Source organism: Anabrus simplex, chromosome 2 (assembly GCF_040414725.1).
Source record: "Anabrus simplex isolate iqAnaSimp1 chromosome 2, ASM4041472v1, whole genome shotgun sequence".
NCBI lineage: Eukaryota > Metazoa > Arthropoda > Insecta > Orthoptera > Tettigoniidae > Anabrus > Anabrus simplex.
The window spans coordinates 749,698,916-749,720,630 of record NC_090266.1 but is presented as its reverse complement, the minus strand read 5'-3'; the positions used below and the strand labels follow the sequence as shown (position 1 = coordinate 749,720,630).

At 38.2% G+C, this 21,715-nt stretch overlaps 1 protein-coding gene across 1 annotated transcript in view; it reads left to right on the top strand.

The window, feature by feature from the left end:
* Positions 1-21,715, top strand: part of Elp2 (elongator complex protein 2) — a 273,780-nt gene that overhangs the window by 152,724 nt on the left and 99,341 nt on the right. The window contains exons 7-8 of the mRNA XM_068226276.1: positions 12,377-12,563; positions 20,404-20,547. Coding sequence (XP_068082377.1) covers positions 12,377-12,563; positions 20,404-20,547 — 331 coding nt within the window. The remainder of the gene's footprint in view (positions 1-12,376; positions 12,564-20,403; positions 20,548-21,715) is intronic.

The window sequence follows — 21,715 nt, the reverse complement described above, 5'->3', positions numbered from 1 at the left end:
AATAGTGGTGCTCACGATTCCTGCTGTCTTCTATCCCATAAACACACATCTCGTTATATTATGCCAGTTTACGGAGAGGGACTGATATATTTCAGAATTGGAGTAAATATGGCAGGATCCGTAAAACTAAGTTGCAAGGGGCTGGTGAACCACCCTGTGTATCAGTATTAATGCCTTTATTCTCCAATTTCCAATCTCTACGGTTCTTTTGTGTCACCAGCTGCATGCGTTTGGAAGGACCTGACATGCCACTTTCACTCTCATATTCTTCAATGCTCTTCACACTCAGATAACTTTCAATGTTGCTATCATTACCCTCGAACTGGGATTCATTCCAAAATGGCATTATTGCCATAATCGCCATATAAAACACTGTCTACAAGTGCTTTCACCAGGAGGTGTGGTGAGGGGAGTGATTTCCTTTGACAGCAGGGGCACTCACGTCGTTATCCCAATAAACTTGATGGCGGATTTTGTATGTTCGACTGGTGATTGAACCAGTTGTGCTGCCATCAAATTGCAGTATTCAAGGGGGTGTTTTCCAACAGGTCCTCATACCGCTTCTGTCTTCCAAAGTAATCGGGAGATAGTGGGTTCGAGCCCCACTGTCGGCAGCCCTGAAGATGGTTTTCCGTGGTTTCCCATTTTCACACCAGGCAAATGCCGGGGCTGTACCTTAGTTAAGGCCACGGCCGCTTCCTTCCAATTCCTAGGCCTTCCCTATCCGATCGTCGCCGTAAGACATATCTGTGTCGGTGCGACGTAAAGCAAATAGCAGAAAGAAATGTCTTCCAAAGTGCTATACAGAGTGTTGACCAGTTGCCTTGGCCTTCAGGATCACCATACCTTTTGCTCATTAAGCACGTATAGGACATTATGGGATGACAAATCCTGTGCCTTCCAATACCAGCATTATCTGTTGCTGATTTGACTGACCAAGTTCAACAGGCATGGGACTCCATCCCACAAAATGACATACGGCACCTGTAGGACACAGTGCATGTATGTTTGGATGCTTGCATTAAAAATCGCGGCAACTACAGCAGTTATTAATGTACCACCATGTGGCATGTCTTCTCGCGCATACCATGTTTACTCACATATTAGATCCCTGCCCCCTTTTCTTTTTCCACTTTTACAGCCAAAAAACGTAAGGGGGTCCAATATGCGATAACCTCAAATTTTGTCCAGTGAACACATGGCTTGTAGGCTATAGAGAGCTATAAATTATACATGTAAACATTCTACACTATTCTTTAATAAACTTATGAATGTATTTGAGTTATACTATCTATTTTTGTTGGAAGGCAGTATTTCTAAATGTAAAAAGACAATAAATGGTGAACACGACTTTTAGGTCTACGTATAAAGTAAATATAGTCAGTTTTAGTTACTCATATCACTTCATTTGTTTCATCTCGTTCCTCTGATTAGATTGACATGAGAAAGGGGATACGGTCATAAAAACTCGCTGTGAAGATTTGTCTCTTTTATACTTTACCCCGTAGAGAAAAGCGATAAGGGTATGGTATTATCATATTATGCAATATTGATACAAAAGAACTTAATGGCCAGTCATTTGTCTTTCTCAGTTGAGCAGTAGGCCTACCACACAGTAAACCTGAATAAACCTAATCACTGCTTTCATTTGAATTATCGCCTTGTGCCACCAACTTGCCTGCTACCGGTTTGTTGTCAATCCAAATGATGACATCTTCACACCATCTCGTCAGCCGTGCATCGAGGGCATTCGAGGTCCCGTCCAACTTTAGAGTCCAAACAGTGAGAATCTATTCCCAAATGGTTTCTGGAGATGGTCTCCGATATTCTCAGTTGGTGTATGAAGCCACTCCTTCCGAATAAAGCCATGCTGTAGAAAGCGTGCAAAGCCACCAGCTGATAACTAGCGTATGTTACGAGTTGTACTTCTGAATAATACATAGTGACTCGAAGCGTTCTTTGGATAATTGCGGCTGTAGAAAGCCAAACCCTTATGTTTAAGTATATTGCATGCTTGTTCTCCACATTTATCACACCAGGATTTACCTAAACAGCTGCAAATGAGATAAGAGGGACTGCATTTTTTAGGTTAGGTATGCTATCAAGTGCCCGCATAGTGCCAGAAGTTCCACGACGGGAAGATTAAAAATAAATAACAGGAAAGTTTACTGCATTTATGGATATCTACAGGTGTGGCAGTAATGCGTTTTATTATCATAATATTGAATTTCGTACGATCATTGTCTCAATTTTTTTTTAAAGCATAGTACGTTTTGTTTGGAGTCTCCGAAAATCATTAAGTGGGGACATAAAATAATTATTATTATTACTTTTTTTTTTTAGGTACATTGGCGAGTAAAACAGATTGGATTTAAACCTTCTTCTCTCCAGAAAAATCTATATTGGCCAGACTTACGAGATATTAAACAATCTATTTGTTAATGATCTCGCCTGCTATTTTAATAGCATCAGCGGTGAATATTTCTTAACTAAAGTAAACTTGCTTCCTCATCCTGAGGTGGTACAGCTATTTTTAGACAGGTCCCCATTCGAAGGGAGTTGCATGTACCATTTTTACTACATATCAACCTTCCTGCCATTTGTAAATCCCTGCCAGTACGGTACTGGGAATCAAACTCGGGCTCCCGGGAACGGCAGCTAATTGTACTAACCTTTACGCTGGCGGACATTCTTAACTACAAAACACAGACACATATACATGACTGATGCATGCTTGCAATGCGTGGGTCAGACACAAAACTATTCACCTATTTGTGTGAAATCATCAGAGCTGCAGTAGGCCTACGCTACGGAGGCGGATATTCCTTAACTACGAAACACAGATGTACCGCATGACTTCGACACGTGTTTTCATTGCATGGGTAATACAGACGAAACTATTCACAAATTTGTGTGATGACATCAGAGCTGCAGTAAAGCTTCTACCCGCTTCAAAGCAGAATCGTTCTTTTCGGGTACGGGGTCTTGTATGCCACATTTATTTTTTCATTTTTTTCGTCTCGTAAAGCCAGTGGGGTCTAATACGTGAGGGGGTCTAATATATGAGTAAATTCAGCATACCTGCCAACCTTTCCGATTTACCTGGAAACTTTCCGTTTTTTAACTCGTCTTCCGATTTTCCGATTTATTTTTAATTCTTCCTATTTTTGACCAATATAACCTCCAGTACAATCAATACTCTTACCCTAGGATAAAGGATAGATTCTTATTTGCTTGTGTAATTTACCGAACCTCATTTTCAAGAGTTTTTATTTGATGCTTTATTTCGCGAGTGTATCGTCCGTCGCCTTCGTGTATTATGTTTCCTGCTCGCTACAGCAGCAGGTGTGCTTTACAGCTGGGGATTCGGGACAGCAATCGTCCTACAAGAAAGAGAGGCTAGCAAGCGCTAGCGACTCAGTTAATTGGGACGAAAGAATGAGTTTCTTATTGTGTGGTTTGCGCACTATTAACACCGTTTCTGTGCGTAATTTCATTGGAATTGTATGCCACGTGTTTTTTCTACCGGTTCTGTGCTTTTCCCCGTGTCAGAGTCGTATGTTAGTAATGTATGAGACATACCTATCTGTTTTGTGTGTGCTAGTTTCACGTATTTCACTGCATTTTTTAAAATTCTTACTTCATAATTTTAATGAGTTGAATGTATTTCAGGGAGTTGTGTCGGTGACAGTTTCTGGTATTTTCTCTTCACGTTATGGCTAAAGGACATAACAAACGTTATCTCCAAGTGTTCCGAGATACCTATAAAATTAAATTTCCGTTCATTTTATAGTCTAATAAAGGAAACTATTACGCGAATCACATCGGGGGATAAATTTTATTTCGAGTTATCGAAATTTCGAGATATAGAGAATACCGTTTTTGAGCATGTATAGCACCAAATACAGTAGAGACAATTCGTGACACTGAGCGAGATATCTAGGGACAGCTATTGGAGCTCTCTCTAGCGAATAGACCTGAAAACTACTGATTCTGTCATAAAAGCACATGTATTTTTGTGTGAAGTTTTTGGTGTTATTTATGCGTTTTCAGTGAGTTGACATAATTAAATAGTAGCGTGTGTCATTCCTTGATATCTCTTCTCAACATGAGGGGAAAGGTATGTGCTGTGTTTGGCCACAGTAACTATGAAGTAGAGAAGAATGCGCGGTCGTCTTTCAGGTACCCTTGTGACAAGAAAATGTAAGTAATGTTGTGTTTGCATATATATTCTTCCAGTGACAGAGATTTTTATAGTACTTCATAATCTTCTGACCTGCTCGACCCATATTTTAACTGGCTTAAAATGTAATACGCATATTTTATTGTATAGTGCAGCAGTTAACCTTCAATACCGATGTGGTGTTGTAGGTGTGATCTGTGGGTTTTGAAATGTCACAGAAGTGATTTGGATAAGGTGTGCAAGAAAGAAGGGACGTTACGCTTTTATACGAATTAGAAGATCTGTTCAGATCATTTCCAGGCCAGCGACTTTAAAAATCCTCGACTATACAGCCAAGGGTATTTTACATTTTTACTCTAATTGTACGTAAAAATTCCTCAAAGCATCACTATCGACAACATTTTCATACTTTTCTTTCTTTTATCCCTCTTCTCAGATTAAAGCCGGGATTTTATAGATTTTCTTTCTGTTAGGCTTCATATTAAGAGGAAAATTGTCCAGCTATTAAATGTTAATTCATTGCATCATATGTGTAAGGAATGTGCCGATATTTTTATTGACAAGTGTCTTAATGTGATGATACAATGTTTTTAAATGAGAAAAAAGGACAAATCCAACCATAAGAGTTCAGGCAGGAATGCTAAAGCTAAAAAAGTAATGCATAAATGAAAGATCAAGCCATTACACAGCAGTTCATTTCACATCTTGTTTATATGTCTAATTTCAGTCTTTGAATAATAACCTTTTAAATAATTCTTCATTCATTTATCCAGAATTCCTTTAGCAACTTCGAAGTTAATATCTCAATAACACTTTCTTTCTAGACGTAATTTATTTATCCATTTCCGTATATACATATCCATTGATATTTGAATTTAGCGCGATTTTTTCAGGTCAAGTCACTAGGAGCGCCACCGTCGAATTGTCTCCCAGTTTAGCAAGGCTAAATCCGTGTTGCGTATTGTCTCTACTGTATTTGTTAGCACATAATTGAATCATATGTATCTACGGGCTCTTACTGAATACATTATGTTTAACGGTACCGGTACTTAAAAATATACAAAGAAACTCTATTTTACGGCATCACTTTAATTATAGCCCTTATTATAGTAATTTTTTAGAAGACATGATACAGTACATATAGTAGTGAAATAAGAAACATAGCTCCGTTAACACATTTGGAAAAAAATCCGTTAGTCTCTTCTGTCTGTTGCGGTTAACGTTTCCTCCCTTCACGTTGAAACTTTTCGTCAATACCACACACGCAGCTGAGTTTCGTAAATGGAGCTTGCCATCCACGCCTTCTGGGCTTGCTTCCGAACGTGACCGGTAATTGACACCCGAGAAACGGCGAGGCTTTGCCGATTTGCCGATCACTAGAAGTTCGAGTTTTTCGGTTCCCGTCATATTAGTTTCCAGCTTCACTGGAACCCTGTCTTTACTTGCTAACTGTTCCTCTGAAACCGCAAATGCCGTATTACACAGTTAATGTTGCACAAAATTCGAGTTACAGAGCCTTTTTTGCTTCAAGGGAGGAAATGTTTGCTTCGAAAAATCAAGAAATTCGTATAACCGAATTTCGAGAATAGAGAAATAAATACACGTGAAGAATAGGACAAATGGCCAGAAATCTAAGTTAGTTCGAGATATTGAAAATTCGAGTAATGGAGTTTTGATATATCGAGGTTCGACTGTATTATTATTCGTATGTATGTGTCATAAATGAGAGTGATTAGGTACCATTTCTTGTAACCATTTTAATGTTTTTTAATTTAATATTTTAAATTTAATGATCAAATCACATTGTAACTGTAGGTATGCATGCCTTTTTATCCTGTCCTTTTTTCACTCAGACCTTGGCGCAATATTTGTGATGAAATCCAAGAATTAAAAAAACTTCCTATTTTTTATTTCTAAAAGTTGGCAGCTATGATTCAGTATTTGAACCTGTGACTTGGAAACTTTATCACATAAATATGTTACCTAGTAAATAGCCTCAATTGCAATTCTCTAAAACTAACGGTGTTGAGATTTCATTTTCTGCCATTGTAATTTGATTCAATACATTGAACCTTATTACACTCAAGATACAACCTGTGACAATCAAGTTGGTGAATAGTCCTGTACTATCAACATAGATGAACACTGCACAACTGTGACCTTACTCTCCTTCGAAATAGTCCCTTCCCATAACTATGCACTGCTGAGATTGGCAATACACGACCTGGAAACTTTGCAAGAAGGCTTCCTTCGGGATGGTGTTCAAAAGCCTCGTCATGTTTCGTTGGATGTCAGGAATATCGTCAAATCTCTTTCCTTTCAAAGCGAGTTTGAGTTGTGGGAATAGGAAGAAGTCTGAAGGATTGAGATCTGGCGAGTATGGGGGATGTTCAAGTTGCACCACCCCCTGTTTTGCCATGAAATGTTCGACGATATTGGCTGTGTGTGGGCGAGCGTTGTCATAGACAAAAAACCATGAACCTTGTTGTGCGTACTGGGGTCGTACCCTGCGTAGACGTTTCATGAAACGGGTCAAAATTTCAATGTGCCATGCAGCATTCAACGTCGTTCCCTCAGGTGGAAATTCCTTGTGGGTAATGCATTGACTATCAAAAAAGGTGATGAGCATCATTTTGATGCGTGACTTTTCGGCTCTGGCCTTTTTCCGACGATGGGATCCCGGAGAACGACATTCCATGCTTTGCCGTTTCGTTTCAGGGTCGTACCTGAGACACCAGGTTTCATCCTCAGTGACAATACAGTTCAAGGAATTTGGTGTCGCATCTGCCGTTTCGACAAAATCCTGTGAAGCCTCTAAACATGCCTGTTTCTGATTGTCAGTCAAGTGATGTGGCACAAGACGAGAACACATTTTCCTCTTCCCTAACTTCTGGGTAACGATTTGTCGCACGGTTTCTCGGTTAATCTGCAGTTCATCCGCTATCATGCGCACAGTTAATCGCCGATCGTTCGTGATTAATGTCCTCACCTTCTCAGTGTTTTCGTCACTGACGGCGGTCGCCTGTCTTCCGCTACGGGGATTGTCAGAAACACTTTCCTGGCCTCCTCGAAAACGGGCGAACCACTTGTACACACATTTCCAAGGACAGTGCTTGATCTTCATACACACGTACCAGCATCGCATGTGTTTCTTTCGGTGTCTTGCCAGGCTTAAAACAAAACTGTACATTGATCTGTTGGTCGTTCATGTTCCTGTTCTCAGTTCAGAACCTACACACTAAACACGCAGTGTGACAAACAGGTCTTACATGGCACACACACGATGCTCAACTGAACAACGTTGGGAGCAGGTGGTCAAAACCTGCTGCTATGCATGTGCAGCGTTGTGTGTCGCCACTGTTGCTGGATCGACCATTCTGACTTCATTCACTGAACTTTATTGTCACAGGTTGTATTACACAGTTTACTGAAAAATAGAATAGGAAACTGAAATTTATCCCAAATCCCCTGAAATGCCAATTTTATACTGAAATAGACCTTGTCAGTAGTTATAAAATTTGAAGGCTCTGCTCATTCTGATAGTAGTCCTTGACATATTTGTCTGGCAAAACAGGCTGTTTAAAATTGTTCTTGTTTTTACAAACCTAGGATTCCTAGCTTTGAGTCAATCATTTGTGAATGTTCTGACATAGGCAATATAAACATTTTTAAGTCCATTAATAATAATGTTATTTGTTTTTTGTCCCACTAACTACTTCTACATGTTTTGGAGATGCTGAGGTGTTGGAATTTTGCTCCACAGGAGTTCTTTTACATTCTGATAAATCTACAGACATGTGGTTGATGTATCTGACCACATTCGTATGCCAGCGGACTGAGCTGGGATCAAACCCAGCAACTTGCACTCAGGAAACCAATGCTCGGCCATCTGAGCTACTCAGCCTGGCATTTAAGTCTATGAGAAGCTATTCACCTAATAGTGAACACATTTGTAAACATTAATTATGTCACATTAAAGTATATAGCACACACATAATTTTAAAGAACGTCAAGACTAACAATAAACAGTTTCATGAAGAAAAAGCAAATTTTATTCTTGGAACAGTTGGCTTGTGCTTTTTTTAAATGATGAAACCATGGAGGTTTCTGTGCATTCAAAAGGGAAATAACTTCAGTTTTGTGAAATTCAATAACGAAATTTAGACATGGTTTCTTTTTTAGTACAAGTTAGTGTAAGACAATTAAATTAAAATTTTTGCCACAATTACAAAGAAACTTAATAAAACAAAATTATCATTAGCAATTTCACTTAGTTAGTTAGTCTGAAGCATACACAACAATAGGCCACACACCACATGCCGTATTGAGAGGTTGACTTCATGGGCACCAAATGAATTGCAAATTTTATACCAGTCACAATGTATCTGTTTTAACCACATCTTCATGTGCTGTCCTGACAATGTGCAACAACATGTCAGCATGATTTAACAAGCACCAGGAGAGCATCTTACTTTATTACGTTGATTGATGTTGAAACACCATCTAGCAGTTCTACGTCATCTGGTGGTTATTTACAGCGGCGTCCAATGACTTGCATACGGCTAACACCACTCAAGTAGATTTGATGATTGATTACGGGATCAACATTTACCAGTTCCCGTTTACAATTTAATTAGTAATGAATAGCAGTGTTAGAACTAACAGTTCTGTGAATGTTAATACATGAAAGAGTCATGATGACAAGCATACTCAAGATGCAAGAATTTGGAACCTAATTATTTTCAAATTTACTCATAATTTCATCCCAGTTTTTAATGTCAGTTTGTATATATTTGTTTTATTTGTTTTTTGTCAATTGTGTGCATGTACATTTGTTCAGTTATTACAGTAGATGTTTTACATTAAGGCCAGCCCTGGCCGAAACTAGTGCCTAGTTAATGTAATTTAGAATATTGCATATTATAGTAGTGAAAGGTGGATCATTATGACATTAATTTAATAATTATATTGTAATATAAAGAAAACCAAAGTTATGGTCATAACTAAAATCTTTATCCCTGCATGTCCTCTAGTAATTGACCATAAACCTGTTGAACGAGTCCAGAAATACACTTACCTCTGCACCATCGTTAATAATCAATGGGATAATTCAGTTGAAGTGAAGTCCCGCATCAGAAAAGCTAGGACTATGTTCAACAAAATGAGAAAACTGTTTAAAAGTTGTGACTTAACACTGCTTACAAAAATGAGACTCCTTCACTGCTATGTATTTTCTGTTCTCTATTATGGTGTTGAAACATGGACTTAAACAAAGTCGCTCAGTAAAATATTGGAGGCCTTTGAGATGTGGCTATACCGAAGGATGCTAAGAGTGTCATGGACAGATCATGTCACAAATGCAGATATCCTTAGAAGAATGAAAAAAGATATGGAAGTACTGACCACTCTAAAAACGAGAAAGCTAAAATACCTCGGTCAAATCGTGAGAAACAGAAGCAGGTACCATCTTCTTTTTCTACCGCTTTTCCCACACCTATAGGGTCGCGGGTGTGAACTGCGTCACACATGTAGATTTGGCCCTGTTTTACAGCCAGATGCCCTTCCTGATGCCAACCTTATATGGAGGGATGTAATCACTAGTGCATGTTTTTGTGGTGGTTGGTAGCGTAGTGTCTTGTATGAATGTGAAGAGGAAAGTGTTGGGATAAACACAAACACCCAGTCCCTGAGTCAGAAGAATTAATCAGAGGTGATTAAAATCCCCGACCAGGCCGGTAATCGAACCCGGGACCCTCTGAACCGAAGGCCTAAACGCTGACCATTCAGCCAATGCGTCAGACAAACAAGCAGGTACCATCTACTGCAAAAAATCCAGCAAGGAAAGATACCTGGAAAGAGAGGTGTTGGCAGGAGATGAATTCCCCTGGCTAAAAAACCCCAGAGGCTGGACTCTCACGGCATTGACAGAGTTACTCCAAGCAGCTCACAACAGAGAAGACACAGCCAAGATGGTTGCTGACATCTGGAACGGATAGGGACTAGAAGAAGAAGATGGCAGTGTGGTGGCATTTGTTTTGATGCCATTAGCTTCAGTATTCCATTCTACTCTATCAGATGGTCGAGAAACAGATCTCTGGTGGGTGACCTATGGCTGAGTTAAAATTAATTTTTTCGCCTTTGCTGGTGAGACCTAATGTTTACAGTGTTCTGTCTTCTGGTAGGGGCTAGAAAAAAATTGTTTCATTTCCCTGTCTGTCTCATCCTTGACTTCGACATTCTGAAAGTGACTAAGGTATGAGCAATGCTAGTAATGCTGTTCCTTATGCAGTCAGTCCCTATTATGAATGGTGTGAAAATGTCTCTCATAGGGTCGGTTGGTGTGTACTTTTCAGTGGGTTAGGCAGACTGATAAGTAATATCACCTTCTGGCTTGTTGAGGAAAGCATCAGGAAGCTATCTCACATCTCATTTCCCTTGTACGCCTTTTCAGTGACACCTAGGGCATATATAACAACTGATGGTGGACCTGTTGAGGATCCAACCAGCCTTCAGGCTGACTGCTCAGCATAGGTAAACACTAAGTGTGTCACCAGAGATCTTTTATATGCCACCAGAGGTGCCAACTATTACGGATTGTCCGTAATTATTACGGATTTCACCTCACGATTACAGAGTTACTGTCAAAAGGGAAATTATTACGGAAAAGCTGACAATATCACGAAAAGTAATTTTCAACGGAAGCAAAAGAAAAGGAAACAATGTTCAGTCCTTTCGAGCCTTTCTCCTAAATCGTCTTTATTTCAATGCTTGTGAGTTGGCAACAATACTTATTCGATCGTGACTTCCTTTTGCTACCCATAAGCGTTATAAAATTCATTGTGAATGAAGGAGCTGAGGCGCTGCTCTTCTCCACTACAAATCCTTCAGTAATGTTGTATTTGCTGTGTTAAATGTACCTGACAGTTGACAGAAAGATTGAGAAAGAAGTGAGGCCTACATTAAGCACATCTGCACTGGTATCACTTGTGGTTCAGAAAACAAAAATGTCATCACAGTGGGAAGGATGCTTCAAGAAAAACTACCCTGAAAAGCAGCTGCTGCATGAGAAACAAGCTACAAGGAATGTTTTATCACAGAACGAACAAGTTGCGTGCAAATGTTATTGTGTAATATGATATACTTTTGGATAGATTGCTAGAGGGAAGGGCAAAAGAGGTGTCATTATCAAGAAGGAAGGAGCATGCTTTGGACTTGACTCGAAATTTTTCTCGGCGGAGGGCGATTACTGATAATCCACTTCAAAGTTGGCACCTCTGTGCCACCATTTTATTACATAGAGTGCTAAATAAATGGACTTTTGTCTACCCTTCAAAAATCTGTTCTAATTCTGCCAAGTTTGAACTGGCAATCTTGGGATCCTGAGGCTGCCACTCTACCACTGCTCCAGAGACAGCTAATACAATAGTACAATAGTAACTAATACAATAGTGAATAAAACTAACATTTTTTTAAAATTAGAAATTTCTTCATAAGTATTGCTAATTTTAGGTTGATTATAGTTGCAGGGGTCTTGTAGTAGTACGAACGTACAACCTTGTAATCTTATACGCTCAGACACTGACGTTTCACAACAGTTCTTAGTGCAAAAAAAAAAAATAACAAAATCCACATACAGCATATTAAACTCAGCAGATGTGTTCATATCATTGTGTCCTGCCAACTTGTGATGATATTAAGAAGTAGAGATCACTTCATAGGACTTCGTAACACTAAATCCTCAATTTCTCAATTTTCCTGACGTACAACCTTGTAATATTGAGCCAGTGATAATATTAACACATAATCAGACAATGTGTTACATAGAAAAGAACATTAAGTTGATCGTTGAGTCATCTCAAGCTAAGAAATGAAGTGCATTAAAAGCAAGGTTCAAACAAATGTGGTAATTTACAGTGTATACTTGGAGAAATTATACAATAACAAGCAATTTTTCATATATTTTGAAGCTTTCATGATTTGTGTTCAGTCATTTTATTGTGACAATACCTGATGAATGTAACTGCTACACTGTGAGATGCACACATACTTGTCATTATGTTGTGCAGTTTGTGATACTCCTTTTGTTTTTACATATTGTTTTGCTTGAAAATCACCTTCATCTGTACAGATTTTGTAAAAAAGTTTTTCACAGATACTCTGTATGTATTAGTTTGTGAATTCATTTCATTCCAGACCACATGGCATGAGCTTGCTCGACCACAGGTTCATGGCTATGACTTGACATCTATTGCTGTATTCTCAAATTACACCTTTGCATCAGGAGCAGAAGAAAAGCTTGTACGTGTATTCAAAGCTCCAAAATACTTTCATGGAAATATTTCAAGACTTTGCCAGGTGAACTCTCCGTTTGTTGGTGAAGGTATGTAATGTTTGAATTGAGGTAGTACGGTTTAAACAAGAAGGCTTTCAATTTCAGATTTTATCATCAGCAAACCTACAAAAATTTAAGTCACTACAATTTCAATTTTAGAGTGCTTGGAACATAGTTTGCTGAATCTATATGTGAAAACCTCTGCAGTTAGTGGGTGTTACAGGAATCAGTTACAAAGGAATTAATGGGGGCAGTGGGGAAGACTCAGAAGATTGTAATTCTCTTGTTGCATGTCAGGTCCAAAATAGAAAATAATATAACTACAGTAGTTATAACTAGCTGTTGTACCTGTCACTGAAGGACTAGTTTTTGTGTAACTGTTACAGTAACATCATCTGGTGGAAAGGAGTGGTAGCAGAAGAGATAAAGCTCACCTCAGCTAAGTACAGAAGTCAGTCAGTGTAATGTTATTTTTGACACGTTTTAGGGACTTCATACATTGTAGGTCATCAGTTTCTTCTGTTCTGACTTAGTGATATTAAAATATTCAAGACCTAGGATTCTGACCCCTCCCTTTATGATGACTGAGCAATACTTTCATGTCAGCGGTGCTCGCCATTGATGGGCGTAGCAATAAAAATATAAATTTGTAAGTATTTCCATTATTATAGCTCCTGTGGTAAAAATGTCTCTGCTGGTCTGAGTAGCTCAGCCGATAGAGCGCTGGCCTTCTGTGCCCAACTTGGCAGGTTCGATCCTGGCTAGGTCTGGTGGTATTTCAAGGTGCTCAAATATGTCAGCCTCATGTCGGTGCGTTTACTGGTACTTAAAGGAATTCCCGCAGGACAAAATTCTGGCACTTCGTCATCTCTGAAAACTGCTAAAATAGTTAGTGGGATGTAAAAACAATAGCAATATTTCTTTCTTAATCCGTATACCATCCAGGGTTGGCTTTTCCTTCAGACACAGCGAGGGATCCCACATCTTCTGTCTCAAGGGCAGTGTCCTCGAGTGTGTGACTTTGTGTCGGGGGTACAACTGGAGAGGAGGTCCACTACCTCTCCCAGGCGGCCTCACCTTCTGTGGTGAACAGGAGCCTTGTGGGGTTATGGGAAGATTGGAAGGGATAGGCAAGGAGGAGGGAAGGAAGTGGCCGTGCCCTTAAGTTAGGTACCATCCTGGCATTTGCTTTGAGGAGAATTGGGATACCACGGAAAACCACTTTGAGGGTGGTTGAGGTGGGAATCGAACCCCCTTCTACTCATTTGACCTCCCAAGGCTGAGTGGACCCCGTTCCAACCCTCGTACCACTTTTCAAATTTCGTGACAGTGCTGGGAATCGAACCCGTGCCTCCAGAGATGGCAGCTAATCACACTAACCACTACATCACAGAGGTGGACCCAATAACAATATTATTTATTAAAAATGTATTAGCCATGAAAGTTTTCAGGATTTGTTGATATATACACTTTAAATAGAACTAATATTTCCAGAGACATTTTGCGAGTGTTAAAAATGTAATAATTAAGAGTATATCTATTATTATTAGTTATAAGAGTATATAAAACATAAAAGATCTTGTATATTTTATACAAATAATGTAAATTTTTTTTGATAGAACCAATATTAACAGAGAAATATGACATTTCCTGTTTAGATCCCCGTAATATTGCTACATCACTGTATACTAATCAATTAATACATAGCCTAGAGCAGGGGCATGCCCCCAGGTGAGAAAGGGCATTGATATTTCCTGTTTTTGTCCCCTTAATATTGTTATGCCACTGTATGCTAATCAAATAATATATAGCCTAGAGCAGGGGCATAACCCCTGGGGGAAGGGGGAGGGGCAGATTGTAAGACAAAGGGGTGCCGCTATGATCGATAGTTCATATGTTACAAGTTTCATCTCTTTTGTGAACAGTTACTGCTATTCCCAGATAGTCAATACAGTGAACCAAGACAGGATGTTCATGCATAAATATAAATTTATGAAATTATTATTATTATTATTATTGTTATTATTATTTAATAAACAGAAATTTTCTGTCACTGTTCTCAGATATTACTGAGGTCAGGACACCCACCCTTGCTCACTTTGGATTAGGTTGGGATTTTCAAATCGAGTGCCCTTCCTGATGCCACATGATTTTTCATGTGAAAATCCCACCCCCATGTCACATGCACTTCTCTGTGGGAAGCCAGCAACAAAGCCACTGTGCTGTCATGCCTTCCATTATCTATATATTTAAAACACTAGGCTGATTTTTGTTACAGTGAATTGGAGAGAATGGCTGAACTGATTGACATCGTAAAGCATTCTGATGAAAGCTCTTGGCCTTAGCCGTGTGTCTTTAAAAGCAAAAATATTTCTTGCCATATATTTTCAAATTATTAAAGGAAAATACAGCATTCTGACTGGCCAAAGCACTTGCCTAGTACTTCAAGGTCACCTGCTGGTTTACTGTCAGCTATGTGCGTGTTGGGAATTGTAAAGTGCACACATGAGTCATCTGCTATGATGTCTCCTTGCTATGGTGTACATAACTGAGCGATCAGTCATGGACTCCTGGTTAACTTGAGAGTATTTCACATTGACTGCACGAACATTCGTCGTCATCATTTTCCAACTCCAATTTCCCAGGTGTGGTGTGCAAGCGCTCACCATTTCTTTCTGTAAGAGTACTGTGTCTGTTCCTCTATATCTTCCCGTTTCACATTTTGGCCTTACTACTGGTCTTTTACCTTTCAGTTCTCTGTCACAAATATTGTCCACCTAATTTACTGTCATGGAAACCTGAAGGATTGTACGTGTACTAGGTGATGGAAATTGCTTATTTAGAGCAGTTTCATACTGTTTATACCAAAACTAAGATCATCATCATGTGCTGCGTTAGCATACTACTACTACTACTACTACTACTACTACTACTACTACTACTACTGCTGCTGCTGCTGCTGCTGCTGCTGCTGCTACTACTCACAGGAGAATGCAAGTGAATACATCCCTCCACATGGGGTTGGGAAATATGTCAAAATATTTTAGTAATCATTATTAGCTATATTTACTAAAAACATCTTTGTCCAGTGCATGCGGCTGTTATACTGGACCAAAATTCTCTCTGCAATGTGCCACTGGTGAGTCATCAGGCATTGATAGGTCTCTAATTTTAGTCAGCCTTGAGTAATCCTAAAATTAAACCACTAAATGACCACTCCAATAATTGCTGGCGAAGGATTGCCCTAACCCGCAATACATTCTGTACTTAGCAGATTTCAGAGAGTTAACACTTAGGGTGTGGATGCCGTACTATTACGTTGCAAGGTAACTTTCTAAAACTGCAGCTAGCATAATATTATGTTGTTCGTTTTCTCGTGCTTTGTGTTAGAGATGAACGTAATATTACTGCTCTAGCACTCCTGTGTGGATGCCAGTAAGCATGAAGTTGCATATACTATCGCTAGATAGCACCACGTCACTGTTTAGCGGAAGAATATCGATCTGTTTAGTGCAAGAATATTGATCTGTTCAAAGGCATAAGAACTTGTGAAAGGAGCTTCCCTCGTAAAGTTGTTTGTTATTGTTTCTTCTGCGCGTGGCTTCCATCTCATTGTGATGCCCATCTCATTGTGATGGCAATAGCAAAGGGTTGTATTGTTCACAACAATTGGAAAGCAAAGAAACTCAGCATCTCCCAGTTTGTTCAAGACATTTGCTCAAGATTAGTCTTGTCTGCAGGCAATGAATTTGAACCCAGCACCTCCAGTTGGAAGATAGCTTGGATCACTCGAAAAATTTTTCCAGACTGAGTTCCTCTTGCTGATGGTAAAAAGAAGGAACAGAGAAGATATATTGTTTGTAGTTATAAGGAAAACATCTCACGGCAAGACCGGGAGAAAAGTCACTTCCCATCAGTGTAGTCACTGTGACGTTGGACTTTGTGCCACCCTTTTGTTTCAGAATTTACCATATTGTAGTGACATTTTTGGTTTTAAGTTCAAAGTAGTGTGTTATATCATTTAAATGTTTATTGAGATGTATTTCAACAGTGTAGTGCGAGCATATTTGATTTTACAAATTTTAATGTTTTTTCTTCCTGGAAAAAATGTGTATTTTTTTGCAGAATTTTTTTTACAAAATAGTTTGTTTCAATCATACCTGAAATTTATTAAACTTGTAGTGTAAGGATTTGGAAATCAAACAGACTTTTCAATTTATTTGTAACTCAAACCACATATTTTGTGCCATTTTGAACATAGCCATAAATTCTGGAAATCAGCCAGCTCACAGGTGAGGAGCAATATTTAAGACATAAGCAGGGTAAGTGTTAAGGAGTAACATCTTTATGTAAAGATATCAGTGAAGCTAAACAATTAAAAATGACAGACATCTATAGGAAAACCTCCAGTTGCAACCATATGCTTTACTATCTGGAGAAAAATACTGTGAGGATAAGACACCCCTAGCACTTCTATGACTCGGGGTTGAAAAAAAAAAAAAAAAAAAAAAGTAGTAGAGAATGACCAATATTAGTGTCAAATCCATACTATCACTGTTCTCTGATGTTATTGAGGCCAGGATAGCCATCCTTGTACAGTTTGGATTTGGTTGGGATTTTAATGTCAAGTGTCCTTGAGGCCACATGATTTTTCATATGAAATTCTCAACCCCATATCACAGGCACTTCTGTGTGGGAAGCCAGCAACAAAGCCACTGCACTGTCCTGCCTTCCATTATATTATTATTAATGAAATAGATAGGCCTAAACAGAAGATCTTGTGAGTCAGTTTTTTGTGCAAAGTACGAATAGTGCGAAGAAAATAAAGCCAAATAAAGAGAATAAAGAGTGATGTGAGTCATTTTATGTTCCAGAAGAGGGACGTGGCATAAAAAATTTGCAAACCGCTGGGCTAGAGCACTCTGCATATCCCTGAACTTAAGTACTGGGTTTCAAGAAATTCTGTTATGTTGTTTTCCCATGATGTTCAAACATCCAGACAGAAAGATTGACAGACAGGAATAAATTGATCTTATTTTCAACTTTTGTATACCTGATCACAGATAAGTATGAAGTATGAGGCCAAAATTTGAAGTGTCAAAGAAAAAGTCACCTCCGTACAGGCCATGAAGGCCCTTGGAGGAGTGGAAGGTAAAGGCTTCCACCATTGTTAACCGCAGCATGTGATGGGGTAGAGTGGTTAGCTCTACGCCCGGCCGCCTTTGCCCCCAGGAATTAACCTGGTACTCATTTTTGGTGTAGGCTGAATGAACCTCAGGGCCATATGCACCTCCGGAAGTGGAAATCTTGTTTCTTAAATTTTACAACTTCCTGATGGGGATTTGAACCCACGTCCTTCTGGGCGAACTGAGGACGCCTTTACCGCCTCGGCCAGGCAGCCCCTAAAATTTGAAGTGTACAGACTAAATTATAATTCTATTTTTGGTACTATTCATTTCAGGTTCTTAAATATTTTCAGTTTATATGCGTGTAATATTGAGGGGAAGCTTTCCTATCAGCCTATTTCTTCAAATTCTTCCTGACAGGACTGATTCATAATTTTATCATTTGGCTTAGTTCTGTGCTGTGTGTTTCATATCTGTCCATTGACTCTCTTTACAACCTCACTAAGTTCGGTAGTTGCAGTCGCTGAAGTGCGGCCAGTATCGAGTATTCGGGAGACAGTGGGTTCGAACCCTACTGTCGGCAACCCTGAAGGTGGTTTTCCATGGTTTCCCATTTTCACACTAGGCAATTGCTGGGGCTGTACCTTAATTAAGGCCATCGTTGTTTCCTTCCCACTCCTAGCCCTTTCCTGTCTCATTGTCGCCATAATACCTATCTGTATCAGTGCGACGTAAAGCAGCTTGTAAAAAAAAAAAAAAATCCAACTTTGTCAGTATAAATGTAGGTTTACTTCCCTTTGTCGCTACAGGTTTCTTCTTTTGGACTTGTTTAAATATACAGTAAATTTTAGTTTATACATTTTTCAAGGACCTTGATAAAAAATTGTCTATTCTTAAGTCAGAGCATGACAAATCTCGGGCACCAGGTCGCCACAGCACCTAAAATTCATTCTTTGGCGCAGTGTTTTTCGAGTTCAGTGTAATCTTCCTCCTTTACGTATTTAATTCCCGGTATGGTGTTGCTGAACTACTGCAAAGCGCATGTAATAATACACAACCCCCTGGCACTCCATATGATTTATTGAACTCGGTTGAACAAGAGAATGAGGTTATGTAATAACAGGGATCTTGGTATTTATGGGCAGTGTTTGCTTTTATATGAATATTTTTACCATTTTAAATGATTATCATGTCTTGCATTATATAAGCAATAGAAGGAAAAAGAAAAAAGTGTAAAATATGAATGTTCTCTTATCAAGAAAGCCTCTTGTGAAGAAAGTGTTACAGTATACTTTAGAAATAAGTGAAATATATTTCTAATGTAAATAACAGGAATAATATCCTGCAATGCTGCCTACTATCAAAATAGATTCTTTTCTGGTATTAAATTGATTCATTTAACGGAGTAACAGCTGTTATTGTCAAGTGAAATAAAACGTACTCTCATGAGATTTATTTCTGGATATTGACAGCATGCAAAAAGAACTTTCTTTTCTCTTTGAGCAGTTTTCTCAGTCGTAGGCTATTTTTTATATAGGATTGACAAATCTCGCTCTTACATAGTCTTTGATAATACAGAGTACATTTTTTTTTGGGTGGGTTAAATCTACTTAATGGGTGGGGTGAAAAGGAGTTGAATTCTTTTTATGAGGATACTTATATCTCAAAAACTGAAGATGTTGCTCAGACATGAAAATTTGTATTTGGTACGCCTTTCAAAGTAAAGAAACATGTATTCTTTTGTCTTCGGAAAATCCACCTTAGGGGGTGAATGAATTGGAAAATTATTTGAATTCTTTGTATGAGAATATTTATATTTCAAAAATTAAAGATGTTACAGAAGTGAAATTTGGTGTTTGGAATCTCCTTTAAAAAGAAAGAAAGACAATAAATTGTTTTTGGAAAATAGACTTATTGGGGGTAGGGCAGGGGGTGTTGTAGGTAAGTAAAGAAGGAGTTTAATTTTGTTTATGAGGATACTTATATCCTAAAAACTAAAGCTGTTACAGACGTGAAAGTTGGTATTTTGAATTTCCTTTGAAAACAGAGAAACACATAGTTTTTTTTTTTTTTTTTTTTTTTTTTTTTTTTTTTTTTTTTTTTTTTGAAAGTCCATTTAAGGGGGGCGGGGGAGGAAAGAAGTGAAGAAGAGGTTGAATTATTTTTATGAGGATACATATATCTCAAAAACTGAAGATGTTACAGACATGAAAATTGGTATTTGGAATCTACTTTAAAAATAATGAAACATGTATTATTTATTTTTTGGAAAATTGGAAAATCCACTTATATGGGGTTGGGGTGGGGGAAGGACTGATAAAGGGGTTATTTTCTTTTTATGGGGATACTTATATCTTAAAAATTGAAGATGTTACAGATGTGGAAATAGGTATTTGGAATGTCCTTTAAAAGTAAAGAAACATGTATTTATTTTTTCAACTTGAGAGAAGACTGTTTCTCATATGTACAGTTGTATGTCAAATGGTCGTCATAGCCCCAATAGGTAATACAACAAACGTGGTTTACAAAGAGTTTCTAGGGTAAATGAAACTCAGTTTTTTGGTAAGCTTTTATACTTTAGGAATTTTCAGATAATGTCTCAGTACAATGCTGAGGAACGATTACTTTTATAAAATTATAAAATCCACGCGAGCGAAGCCATGGGTAACTGGTAGTACATTATGTGTGGTAATGGTTTGTGCTATTACATAGTGTATGTCTGAAGATACTGCTGTTGAAATACTTTGATTTCATCTCTATAGATGGAGGAAGTTTGCCATTTGGAGCTATCTCACCAGCTTTAGGATTGTCCAATAAAGCTGTTTCTGGACCAGGCGACATGGAAGTGTGTCAGTCTAAACCCAGGAAGCCTTGTACTGTGAAATGTGTTTATGTAGACTTCAGAGGTAGGTATTTTTACCTAGGTAGATATAATAATCTCACAGTTTAATGATCTTTTGAGCACTTATTGGAATATCATAGAAGTTTTATCTTATAAATAGGAGAACGAAATCTTAAATCTGTCTCTCAAGGAAAGGAAAATCTAATGAAATATTTACTTCATTTGCTGCTTGTAAGTTATTGTAGTGGTTTACTTTTTTGCAAAGCAATGTAATCTTGTGATTGGATCCCGTGCATGTAGAAATCTGTAGTACATGACTGTATTTGTACCGTGGAAAAGACTCTTTTTTTCATAGACCAGATTTCTGTTTCTAACCAGAACAAACCATCTTCAATCTTCTCTGGGATTTTCTTTATTGATGATAGCTGCTTGTTGGGTTTTTTGTAGATTTGTTTTAAAATATATTGTTTTCTACATTTTGTAAGTATAATCTTCGTGCTTCATTTTTTTATTGTGTTATCCCTTTTGTTTCTGCACATTTTCCACTTCCATCTTTTATAACTCCTGCCAGGTCTCTTTAATACAACAGCTACGTGGTATACAAGGCCTGGAAACGCTGGCCAGCTGATGGGGTCGCTGAGAGTTTCAGAATTCGCTGCTAGATGTCATCTTTATGGGTTGACCTATACGATGCTCTTAAATGGGAAATAACACAAATCTGTTGATTTTCACGTGATAAACTCATAAAAATGCTATAAGGAAGGGCAAATTTACAAAAAAATGAATAGGTTCAAATCACATAATACTTATTCCATACCTGTCAGTCTACAATATTTTGAAGAATCATTTAAGTTTTCAAGTTCCAGTCTCTCCATTAGTATAGCCAATGTATTTTTAAAAATGTATTCCTATATGGAAGTTTTAGACAACCCATTGATCTAATTAAACTGTAACCATTAGGTGTGTTTCTGTGCCATAAAACAGATATTTTCAAAGTAGTCTCACCAACTTTAAATGTTTTTCTTTCCGCACGGGTCTAGCTGCTCTACAGGAAATAGTTAATTTAAATCATTACAGCACTTTTTTTACAATTTGATTTACCGTATTTACTGGCATATTAGAACCCTTTTCCCTCCACATTTACAGCCAAAAAAAGGGGTCTAGTATGCGATAATCTCAAATTTTATGCAGTGAACACATGACTTCTAGGCTATAAAGAGCTATAAATTGTA